The sequence below is a fragment of the Lathamus discolor genome, chromosome 1 (genome assembly GCF_037157495.1).
Source record: "Lathamus discolor isolate bLatDis1 chromosome 1, bLatDis1.hap1, whole genome shotgun sequence".
NCBI classification, from domain to species: Eukaryota; Metazoa; Chordata; class Aves; order Psittaciformes; family Psittacidae; genus Lathamus; species Lathamus discolor.
In genome coordinates this window covers 79,443,624-79,456,540 of record NC_088884.1, presented here as the reverse complement: position 1 = coordinate 79,456,540, position 12,917 = coordinate 79,443,624, and the positions used below count along the sequence as shown (strand labels likewise).

Here is a 12,917-nt window from a genome sequence, read left to right as displayed (position 1 = left end):
CCAAATACCTGGGAATGCAGAAGAATTGCCCTCTGCTGTTTTACTGTCTAGGTCAAAGTTTTAGTAATGGCAGAAGAATTTCTGAACAAACTGACATGGATTGCTACTGTAGCATTTGTACTGTTCCTGAGACTGTTAATTCTCTAAAACAATAATTGAATAAGAACCTACCAAAGAATAGAAGCTGCAGAAGTAATACTGGCTTTCCAACTTTCGTCAGAACAGACATAACCCCAGGAAGTAACTGGATCTGGTATCATCACTGATAAAGGACTCAGCAGTAATACCTCTTTCTGTAAGTAAAGTACTTACCTTTCACCTTTGTTTTGCCGAATGCATCCCTCAATAATCTCCTTCACTTCAGGGATTGCTACTTTATCAAAGCTGGCTGGCTTGACACCCTGGAATATATAAGTAACAACAGAGAAACGTGAAGGCCTGCTTGATTCAAGCTTTGATTGTGTTTACAGACCAACTATTTATAGTCAATAGGTAACTGTCCTGAATTCCCCACTAGCACAATTTATAAAAAAATCTGACCCCAATCTTACCATTCACCTGTTTGTTAGTGGGTTTTGCAAATGCTCTCCCACCCCATTTTCTCCACTACACTTCCCTAACAGAAGGCCTTGGCAGCTATGCTCTTGGTTCTCATAATAGAAAATAGAAATTAAAAAGAAATTAAAAGACTTTTCTGTATCTTAGCTCTCCTCAGATGACTGACTCTACCCAAACCACAATCCGGAATCCCTTCTGTTGTGAGTTCAGGAAAATATGCTTAGCCATACAGACTTTTACAAAAGTCCTTCCATAAAGGCACATTCCAACACCTTCTACAATGCATATTAAAACCTCTGGGGGAGAGCAAATCTAACTTTTAAGTACAATCATCTACTCAAATCAGTAAAGCAAGCAGGCCATGAGATACGACCATCTGGGAATTCTGCAAAACACTGCAGGCAGACAGCCAAGCTTCATCACTTTACCATGGCCACAAGCCTTATTTTGGGGGGAGTTATCCGTATCAGAAAAATTTGGCACTCAATTTTACTTGATTCAGCTTCAAACCTCTAAGACAGCAGAATGAGAGAAGATGAAGACATCCTGTTCAAATTGTTATATGAAGAGCCACCGTTTTCAAGCCAAATGATCCTGAAATCATACACTTGATACATATGACCTTGTGTCACTGGTAAATCATAACTACACAAAAAAGTGAAAATCATAGAGTCTGAAGTACAGAAATAAATACAGTAGTAGTAAAAAGCATCATAATTCATGTCCTAACCAGGAAGTACTTCTCCCAATACCCTAAACAGTACTGCTGTCCACCAAACAGGGACATCAAAACATGACCATTTCCCCTTCCTCTATTGTTAGCAGGAAACAAGTCTTGAAATGGAAAGGTTTGAGTCTCTGAACCAGACCCTTTGCAACTACAGACCTTCATTTAACTAAACATAAAGACTTAATAAATTCTAATAATTTCCATCTACACTTAGGTATTTTTCCCTCACCTTGGTCAGACATGGCAGTATATTGAGTTCATATGTCCAGTACCTAAAATACTCTCTACCATACTCTCCCAGGAGAGGGCACAGTCAACATCAACTTTAACAGATGCAAACGGAAGACTGGGAGAAGCACAAGAGTCCAGTCTTTCAGTGGACAACACTGCTATTTTTCACTGGTTTACACAAGTGTGGCATCCAAAGTTTTTAAAAGGCAAAAAAAACCATCCCACTATAGAAAGATACAGGTTTTCACTTGATAAAAACTTTGTTACAATGACATTCTGATTATCTGTTTCTTTGCTCTACAATTTGCTCTTAAGAAAGTCTAACAATTGAAATTCACGGAAGAGTATACTGTGACTAGATTAAGCCCCGAAACATGGTCTGTCAGTGAACACTGGCTTAATGCTTTTCAAAGCTTCACTGAACATTAAGACTTTTGGAGATCAGTGCCTCAGCTGATAAGACACCAGACCGAAGTTTGGAGTGGGTAAGTTTAATACTGTAACCAGGTCGTATCACAGTTCTCCACCTTCCTAGAAGGACACAGCAGAGATTTATAAAAGTAGTTTTAGTGTTTACTACCGGCATCAAGCACCTGTTCATGCGTGGTTTTGCTCACACAGCAGACTAGTCAGAGACTCCCACTTTTAATTACGATCAAGCTTAAAATGGTCCCAGGATTTCAGGCTCGTATGTAGAGACTGATGTTTCTATACATAATTAAACACTCTCCTATATACACATACATATACATATATAACTTATGCAACAATTATTCAGCTGCATACTGCATATATTTTTATCTAAATTTGCTACATTTAACTCATCTAGGTCTCCTAAATAGCAGAGCCCCACACAGAGCAGCAGCCTGCATGTATGTTCATTTACACTGTGGCTGCAGAAGGAAGTTGTCACATCTGTGTCAATCTTATTTCAAAAAATCTAAAACCTAAACTAAGACAACTGCACAGCAAAATATTAACATAAAGCCAGAACATGAGTTACCTTGTTAACTCTTTCACCAAGTACTCTGTTCTTGTACAAAGGCTAAGAACGGATTTTAAAATCAGTGATTTAGTCTGCTATCCTGTATTTCTCCATTCTGAAAGATATGCTAAAATCTTCAAGTCCTTCCAAGAGGGCCATTTTACAATAACCCACTTTGTGAATTCCAAACCAGGAGTTCAAAGAGACACTCCCACCAGCCTCCTCCAGCATAGTCTATTCCTAACTGCTGCTCAGAAAATCTGGGAGAACCTCACTCGAGGGCCTAAAACCAACAGAGGATTCTGTGTTAAAATAGCTACCTATATCTCAGTTTGTTCCACAGCCCATGAGAAGGGTTGCCTAAGCCTAGTTAGTCTACAAGCGCTGGCCAAGTGTCCCTTACACTGAACTTCAGGGCACTTAAGTACCATTGGCTTTTAAAATTGCCTTTTTGTTTCCTCCTCCAAGCACTAGGGAAAGTGACGCACTATTTTACAAAACAAGACAGAGGATACTAGGAATGATAAAGATCAATAAACAGTGAACCCTTTTCTACCCAGAGCTGCCTATACATCTTTATCTGCCATCATAGAGAAACCAAAGGCAGGCCAGGCCCTGCAATTCACATAACCTTGGTGTGTCCTTACGAGCACATGAGCTATGCAGCCAAGCATACCTTTACTAGTTCCTGAACCCAAAGGCACTCAAGCATGTGCTAAGCCATTTTGTATTTCCAAGTTTTCACCATACTTATGGCAAGATGGTCACATTCGTACAGGTCTCTCCTGGTCCCCGAATTCCTTAGAAGAACAACTACTCAAATCTTCGAACCTACCAGTCCTATTCCCCAGTGGCAGTTTAGTAAGAACACCCCAATCCCACTAGCATTCTTTCTGAGTTTGCTCAAGAAATAAAAAGAAGAGCTCTTGCAGGAAAAAAAAAAAAATGGAGATAGGTGTAACATGAAAAGTCATCATTTTCTCTAGCTACTATCTAAAATAGCATGAAGCAGCAATGCTGCTGTAAGCAACAGCCTCCTTTGCTCCATCTCCCATTCCCACACCTGTGTCATTTCCTCCTTTTTACCAGCATATGCATTTATAGAGCTGCAAAATGAACCAGATCTCTGTGTTTATCAAACTTGAAACAAATCCAGCCCCAAAAGCCTGCAGCAATTTCCAGTGAGCTGAAGCTCCCCAGTATGTTTCCATACACTGTTGCACTAGCTCTCAGCCTTACAGAAGGGAAGTTATAGTGCATTAACTAACAAGGTCAGGACTGCTTCTTTTGAAAGTAATGTCAACTTAAAATGAAACCTACTAAACACTAAAGTTTTGAGAGCAACTCTAAAATACGGGCATATATGTAGGTAGCACAAAGCTCAAATGATGCAAAACTAAACACCTGTCTTGCAGTCTTCATATTAAGCCTAGGAAAATATTTCATGTTTCATTTATCTTAGATGTGGCAGTTTGTCATTTTATCAGATTTTAATGGGGTGAAAAAAGTATGTTCCAAGTTTCATATTCATATGGGGTTTTGATTCATTAAATGCAAGTTAGGTACTCTTAAAAAAACTAGGTTTTCAAGATACTTTAAACACCAAAGTATAAGCTACTCAGAACTCTTCATTATTTTTGCCTAGAAAGATTGAGTATTTTGCATTAGTTAGTTCACCAGATTGCTGTGTCAGCGGTTTAGCACCTCATTCTAATGGTGCAAGAGACACTGAAAATATAAATTACTTTGTAAAAGAAGGTGCAATCAGTGCTGCTTAACTTTTACACCAAACCAAAACTAAGACAGAGGAAGCGTTACATGATCTCAGCAATCCTACATTTATAAAAATCATTCATTCTGAACACCACCACAGGTGAAAAACAGCAAAAGCAGTAAGTGTCCCAGACTTGCTGGTCAGGATTTTAACCTATGTTTCAAAAATTACAGGGACTAAAGTACAGTCAAGTTTAAAAGCTGAAGACCCAAGCAATGAATATGTAAAGCAGTTCAGCAGATGTCAAGAATTCCAACTGACCCCCAAAGTCCTTTCCTGTGGCTACACACACTTTACAGGCTGAAATTCTTACTTACCTCTTTAGTGCAATCCTTGTGAGAACAGCAACAGTGGGAATTAACAATTACAAATATGGGACAAATCTCTCTTCTTGTAAAATCCATCAGGAAAAGAGAGACACACACACCAAAGAGTGAGTTAGGTGCTAGTTTCCGATGGGAATCTACTAGGCTGTGGGCTTAACGCACAGCGGAAGGAAAGCAGACATCTAAGCTAGAAGGAAGCATTGTTATCTGTTTGACACCTCTTGTACTTTTCCAAGTCCAGTACATGAGGCTGCAGAGATCCGAGCTTAATATTTGCTTTTACCACTCAAATACTGAATAGAAAGAATCAATATAAGCAAGAGGTAAGAGTGTCCTTTTCTGCCTGCCCAGCTAGCTGTACAAAGGAGGAAGAAGAGGCAACGCAGTGATCCTTTACTTCCTGCATGTCCCGCCCCCTGCTCTGCCTATTCTCCACCCATGTTTTCTGCAGCAGTTTAAGGCTGCATGAAGGATCGTCACCAGTTCACTCTTGCTGTAGCAGAAATACACTTCTAAACAGAGGGGAACAACAGGTCAGTCAGTGCGGTGTTCCATGCCAAGGTTGCTGGCACTAGCTTTGTACAGGGAGATGAAGGCAGCTTCTGTTTCTCCCTTTCTTTCCATAGAGCTAGGGAAGTACATGTATAGCTGACTACAATTTAATCCTAACAAAACACAAGTTAACACTAGGATAATAAATTCCACCTCCCTCCTTCCTGACAATCACATTCTGCTACCACTGGCAACATCATCTGTTTTTCTTTTACTGGGTTCTTAATGTAAGGAAATAGGGATTTAAAGGTGATTTTCAAGTGGTTGGACAAAGTTAAGAGAGTCGCATTGCTGCTTGTTTTATGCCACACACACACAAATAATCCACAGACCTGTATTTTCCAACACCTCTTGCTAGACTCCAAACCTAAACCTGAAATCTAACATATTTTTTATGCCCCTTGATATCTAGTTTCAAACAGCCATCATAAAACTTGTTTACTACAAAAATAAGCTTTGCACTGCTTCAGGGCTTTTGGATTTTGTTTGGAAGGGCATAAGGAGCAATACTAAGAAAGATCATGTACACCATTATAAAGTGTGAAGTGAGCAAATGAATTTGGACCAACTAGTGATAATAAACTGTGATAAAATTCAATTTCAAGTTACCAAGACCATTTCTCACCCCAGAATAGCACACTTAGTTCCTCAAGTATACCACAATTATATCACTGTTGTTATACTATACAACATCAGTGTTGCAAGAGCAACACTTCTGGATCATTTACTGGACATGTTAGAAATCCTCTCTGCCACCTGCTGTGGAACTTTAAAGGGGTCAAGAGAAAAGGGATCATTAAAGATCCTGCTATGTTGCCTGGTCTTCCAACTGCTTAGCTAGGTATTTTATAACCCACCCACCCACACCCCGCCCCCCCCCAAAAAAAAAAACCTAAAATAAATAACTGTTGATTATAATTTCAATTTTAACAGTGCTTACTGGTATCATGAATAAACTGTTGGAATTTTGCTTGCCATCGCTTGTGATTTTTTTTGTTGTTACAGTCACACTCAAACACTGCAGTCAAGAAAATCCACTTCAGTGGAATAGAAGTCCCGTATTTTGCACACCTAATTAAGGCCACACTTTTCTGGGGTACACTGCATGACCTGCAAAGAACATTAAGTGCTTCAGCGTTTAACAAGCACAGTGTCTACCTGTCCCAGTCTTAACCACAATTCTCACTTGGCTCTTTTCAAAGGTGCTGTAACTGCAGAGCTTGAAAGGAATTCTGCTGTAACTGATTAATCTTCTCAAACAAAATGTTCTAACATTGCAGTCCAGAGGCTAATAGAATCAGTAGCAAAGTCAAGCCACACAAACAAAGTAATTAAAGTCTCTATATTTTCTTTTTCCTAGGTTGTTACCATGCTAGTTTGAGCCAGTCCCAGGCTGCCACAAACCATTAATTCCAGGAATTCAGACAGAGCATATGATTCCAGTGGAAAAGAAGCCAATGATCCTACCTCCTTCCCCATAGTCCCAAAGAAGCCCCCAGGCAACAGAATATATAGCAGTTAAATTGGTTTACCCCATGATCTTCTAAATTCCACCACCTGCTATTAGTTACTCACCCAGCCCTCAAGATCTACATGTTTAACCATTTCACTACCTTTTCCATCTGTAATCATTCATCTTAATCCTGCTTTCTGTTCTAGAATCAATCTTTCAGATTTAGTTATTTCCTTATTTCATACAGGGTACACCTGTAACTCTTTGATAATTCTCACCTCAGTCCAGTCAAATACCTATTGTGAAAAGGAAGACTTTAGCTTAAGAATTACTCAGTTCAAAAGTGTTATGGGTTGCCTGCAGATCGATTTTATTGGTCTTGTTAAAAACAAGCTAAAGTAGTTGAGACTGCAGGGAAGAAGATTTCAAACAATGCAACACATTTAACAGAACTGAAAGTTAAGCTTATCTGATTTCAGTTTTCATAGCAATTAATTCTGGACAATTGATAATTCTGCCAAGAATTAAATCTGTAAATCCTGCAGAATAAGCTCTGAACCAGATCACTATCCTAACAGAGTAAATAGCATTACTGCAATACAAGCAGTAGGAGCAAATGAAAGCTTCCAGTGAGCTAGAGTTAGTTCATGAGGCCCTATTTAGACTAGGAGAGGCCTAGTTCTCATCACAGTCAACAGTTGCACATTTTGAGCCCAATACCTTTTTAACTTGACTGATATACCATCATCCAGATCGAAATTCATCTCTTGGCTATTTGAGCGCTCTATGTCACTGAAATAGCTTAACCAGTCGGTCTTCACCCTCTGCAGGTGTGTAAGTAATCTAAATCCCATGATTCTTCAATTTCTCCAGACCAGCTGTCTTCATGACTTGCAACAGATAACCGTGTACGCCCAGATTTCACAAACTGATTGTGAAGACAATAGAGATGCTGTAGTATTTACACAGGCCTGCTTGCTGATTTGTCACAATTCAGAAACTCTTTTCCTCCTCAATTTACCACCTACTCTTAAAAGTTTCTGAGGCATTAATAAAACACAAGAGGCTAGTCACAACAGTGAAAAAAGCTCCACAAACATACATTATTAAAGTTGATATACACTCAAGGTATATTAGTATTTTGATTAATACACCCATACTAACTGCTTGTTCCTAAAGCTTATGAGGTTACTTAGAAGAAGCACCCAGTCATTTGTACGTGATAATCTTCGGTGGCAAGTACAGAGTCCTGATTTGACTAGCTATTACTGCTTGCTATCACCTCCACATCTGTATTCTGCAACTGAACTTCAAGGCCAGGAACCACAAAATACTGCCATTAGCTGCTTACCCAACTTTGACAGTATCACGACTGTATTTTTACTCAAAGCCAGAGAATTTGCAGCATTAAAAGCCTTACAAGAGCAATATAGTAGGCTACAGTTCTCTTGTTTTGTTTCCACACAGTTAAGTTTGAACACGAACTAGTTGTAACTTCCTAGAAATCACTGAGATCCTTTCCAGCACTCTCAAGTAAAAAGAACACTGCATTTGCTGGTAATATTGAAACTTGTGCTATGCGCTACTGCTGAATAGAGACCATACCTTAACAACTACCCCACTGACTAATTATCTAGCCCAGCACACAAGGCATTTTAAGTGGTTACTTTAAACACTGTACTTCTCCAAGTAAATAAAAATATTAACCTATTTCTAAAGTCCTAAGAATCTGAAGCTCTTAGGACTAGTTAAGCAGATGGTTTTAGTTAAGAAGTAGATTAATTAATCACAGCACCCACTGTAACTGCAGCAATTCTAATGACTTGAAGAAATTACTTAAGTCCTAGAACAGGAAGTTTTGTAACTACAAGGTAGGATCCAGTTCCTTAGTGTACACCTGGCAAACAATAAAGATACTGGTGCATGTAATAAAGAAAAGGGCCTTATTTAGAAACACACGGTACAAAGACAGAAAATCTTCTGAAACAACAGTAAGCCTGGACAAGTGGACTGAGCACTGACTTTTCTTGCACAAGAGCATGAAGGAAAGATCAGTTTAATCTACCGTACACAGTTCTCTACCCTCACACTTAGGAACAGGGATGCCTCCTTTATCATCCAAACAAGACTATGCAGTGGTGAACATCTTGAGCTAGCTGAACACCCCTTTGCTTTACTGGGACATCAGCTTGGAAATGGCTTTCAAAAAAGCAAATGAAAAAAACAAGACATGCCTAGATACACATTTCAGTGCTATACATTTAGAAATGCCACAGTGATTTAATATTAGAACTTTTATTTTCAATATGGAAAATACTTTAAAAAAAATCAAACTATATTTTTTAGTTACATTCTCTGCTTTAATGAGCTACCATTCTGATAGAAAAACATCATCTAGTACTCATTTTTAAATTCAAGCACAGCAACAGTAATTCAAAAGCCACAGATTAGCTCCAGTGGACTTTGAACTGCATTAAAAGGAATGATCCAACATGGGCCATAAAACACATTTAGTACAAGAACCAGCCATTAGAAAAAGATACCCACTAGAAGGGCTAGGATAATGTTGCGAACACTGAAAACAGTGCACAATTCAGACAGTGCACCAAAAGTCATCATCCTTTCATTTTATGACTTATTCTAATAGGAGTGAAGAACTTCTATTTTGTACCAAAATATTCCACAGCTTCAGAGGGTGGTCCTAAGAAGTATCCCTGCCATTCAGAGAACGTTTTGATGATGGTAATGGGTGGTAAGGTACAAATACATCTCTCAAAAGAAGTTTACCCTAAAATAAACTCACAAGCTTATAGCATTAGAAAGCTTCTAAATATTTACACTAGACAGAAGCAATAGCCTTTTTTCTCTTTAGGATAAAAATACTATGCACAATAAGCAACAGAGTTTCTTATCTATACATTTTAGCCTGTTATATCTCTCTATTTTGGGGAAACTGCATCTGCGAAACTGCATCTGCAAAATCACATTCAACTTTGGTAACCTTCACTCTTCTAATACAGGAACAAACCAAAGTATTCAAACAAGCACACATACCCCTGGTGTCACTGACTGCTCTGGCAACAGCTCTGAGTAACCTGGAGGCAACTATAAAGAGTTTATAACAAAATTTAGTGGAGTTCTGGTCTATGAATCACATCACAATCTCAAAATAACTTACTACTCAACATCCCTGTGAGCTTCCACAGGACCAAAACTTTCCTGGACTTATCCCATTCTTACCCCTGCACAACCATAGCAGTACAGTTGGCAGCACAAGAAACAGTAGCCCATGCATTCTTAATGTCAGTATTTTTGACTAGTAGGACTATACTGACAAATAATAATGAACTATCAGTCTCGCCACAGGAATGCTTCAGTCATTTTAAAAACACTTCCTATTCCTAAAAAGAGCTACTTGCAGAGCTAAACAGATGTGATTATAGGACAATATTAAATATTAGTATCATAGTTTTAAGAGGTCTGATCCTTAACAGGTAACAAACTTTTAAAGTTTTTAAACATACATTGTTTACTCTGTATTCTGTGGTCCTACTCGGGTTTCTAAAAAACACATTCTGAAACTCTGTAAATACACCAAATTTCAGATCTTGGTTTTATGCAAGTCAACTGAAGTTCACACCACTCCCTGTCTTTTAATTCCTGATCATTTTAAAATCATATTCAATCCAAAACTAAGAGACACATTCCAGGCTCAGCAGTGGACAGTATAAATAAGAAGTATCTCCTTTCACTTCTAACCAAGGTTGTTTTACTTCAACATTGACAAAACCATTTTAGCTGTAATCTAGAAGCTTTTGATGCTGAATAGTACAAATGCCTCTAAGATCAACTCATAAAAGCAAACTACTTTTAGAAAGGAATTCGGTTCAATGAGCTTTTTTCTTTCCAACTTCAGATACGATCTGCCCTAGCTGTGCTAACCATATAGCATATTTTATCTCAGTTTTCAAGTTGATGCCTGCTTTTCCATACTGAGACCATTGTCATTTCTTAAAGAGGACTTCTAATCTGACATGCCAAACTTCTTACGATATTAATGCTTCAAAACCTTGAATTCCCATCTTCCATTTTTAAGGCTATATATTTCTGAACTGATGAGTCAGTGACTGAACCTCCACCCAAGCAGATTCTTCACTCTTGAAAACATTCCAGCAAAATGCTTGCAACAACCAAAAGTGGTAGAAGCTTAAATATTCTTTAGTCCATTCAGTGTGATGCAGAGGAAACACATCTGATGTACCACTTATTTTCTATTTGATAGTCAAGTAGCTGAAGCTTCTTCTTTCAGTGAATACAAGAATTTGCCCTTTCTTATAATTAATCTGTTTCCTGTGCTTGGTTGAAGGTTTGCAGCCTTCCTGTATCTGCTCTAACAAAAGAACTCTGAGGATTACCTTTCCCTACTTTTCCACTGATTTCCACCTCCCTCCCCACCCACCCACACCCCCCGCCACTATGCTGCTTCCACTTGAAAGATTGATAGGAGGGGTTTCCCTGTATCTATCTGAACCAGGCCACGAAACCAACTTGTTCAAGGTCATGAAACAGTTTTATGTATGCCTGGAAAAAAAAAAAAATAAAAAAAAAAAAAAATAGAAGAGTCACATATTGCTTCCAGAAACCAAAAGGAGGGCATTTATTAACATTCATTAAGTATTTAGAAAATACTTACAGTATCAAGTAAAATTAATCATACATCTACAGGTTAAGGGATACTTTGCCCATTGCAACTCTAGTGAAAATGCAGTTGATTACTCTAGACAATTATGATCTCTAACTTAAGACATTAAAGAAGAGATTAATTTCATCTCAACTGACCAAACTGCAGCACCATGTAGCTGCCTAGTTTCCAGCCAAGAAAATGACCTTCACTCTAACCAGTGAGCTTCAGTTCCCACCAGTTAGGGAAATTAAGGGGTTTTAAACCAGTCAGACACTGCCTGGTCAGGTTACTCATTACGTACCTTGTTCCCTTGGGCCTTTTTTAAGCTCTGTAGAACAGAGAATAAAAATGTTGTGCCCGTTCTGTGGAACATTTCAGCAGAGAACAAGTTGTTTTGTTGGTTTTGAAGTCAAAATGTAAAATACCACCCCCCTCCTTTTTTTTCCCCCCTTCTCATCTTAAGGCTAGCTCAGAAGGCTGTTTATAGAGAAGAGACTGGACTTTTGATGACAGCAAGGACAAGTGCAAAATCTCACTCTATCAAAGTAAGCGTGGAGAAAATTTAAGTACAGAGCACAAGTCCATCAGGAGAACTTAAAAGGTAAGTTTATATAATGGTAGGGGGCAATAGAGAAAAGGGAGTTTTCTGCTCATACTCTGCTAATTTGAAACTGAGGATGGTCTTACTAGCTTTTTTGCAATGAACGTGTTTGGATTTTAATGTTAGTGGCAGATAATGCAAAAATGAAACAAATCTGCATAATAAACCTATTAACTGTCTTTTTACTAGTCCTAGGACTAGTCAATCCCCTAGAAAATTTAAGACTGAGACACTGGAGTATTAATTATTGGTAATCACTACCTCTACACATTTGTAAAAACATTCTGTGCTGCAAAAAGAGAGCTTCAAAGAAACATGGTGTAGAAGTAACCAAGGTCTTACTACATCTGTGAGTGGTAACTGCAATATGAGCAAGAAAAAAAAAAATAAGCCAGCTTTTGAGGCAACTGCATGGGTTACATCGCTCTCACCAGAGGCTGAAACAAAGCAGCTGAAGCTACTGCAGTTAGTTATGCCTTCACTGCATTGCTTCCCAAACAGACTAAATTAAGAAACCATATTTAAGATGTCTGTTCTATAAATATCTCTGTTTTCATTTAAATGCATATGTAGCCCATTTCAAGTATCTCCTATGACAAACTGTTTAATTGAAATACGCATGGAACAGGTCAAAGAAAGAATACAAGTCTCCAGAGAGGAACAAAGTCAGACAGGGAAAACTGTCTGAATTTAACTAAGATCTTTCTTTCTTCTTTGTGCAAGCATGTAGTAAAATTAAGTATCTTGATTAGCTTTTGTATTGAACTGTATGAATAGTTTTGATATAGTGCAGAATTGGGGGAAAAAAACGTGGGGGGAGGGACAACACCCATTCCCTAATCTATTAGTATATCACAGCTATGTCTGCACAAGACAGCAGAGGGGAAAAAAAAAAATAAGTCTCAGGAGCAGGCAGGACTATTTTAATAGCATGGCTTATTTTCAATTAATTACAGCCTTAGATGTTGGTTTTTTTCTGAGGGCAAGTAGGCAGCAGCAAGTGCTCACTGGATGGATTCAGTC

General features: G+C 38.4%; 1 protein-coding gene and 1 long non-coding RNA gene across 9 annotated transcripts in view; one reads left to right on the top strand and one right to left on the bottom strand.

Moving 5' to 3' along the window:
• WNK1 (WNK lysine deficient protein kinase 1) overlaps positions 1–12,917 on the bottom strand; it is a 105,694-nt gene that overhangs the window by 46,324 nt on the left and 46,453 nt on the right. For 3 of the 4 annotated variants that reach the window (XM_065682460.1, XM_065682470.1, XM_065682478.1), the window contains exon 5: positions 313–401. In XM_065682460.1, coding sequence (XP_065538532.1) covers positions 313–401 — 89 coding nt within the window. Of the gene's footprint in view, positions 1–312; positions 402–4,595; positions 4,957–12,917 lie in introns of those variants that run through there. The other variant, XM_065682487.1, reaches the window with a different exon arrangement.
• The window catches only part of LOC136015893 (uncharacterized), a 35,230-nt gene continuing 33,857 nt past the window's right edge, over positions 11,545–12,917 (top strand). For 2 of the 5 annotated variants that reach the window (XR_010613403.1, XR_010613400.1), the window contains exon 1: positions 11,545–11,894. This is a non-coding gene — a long non-coding RNA (uncharacterized LOC136015893). The remainder of the gene's footprint in view (positions 11,895–12,917) is intronic. The other 3 variants (XR_010613397.1, XR_010613401.1, XR_010613389.1) reach the window with 3 other exon arrangements.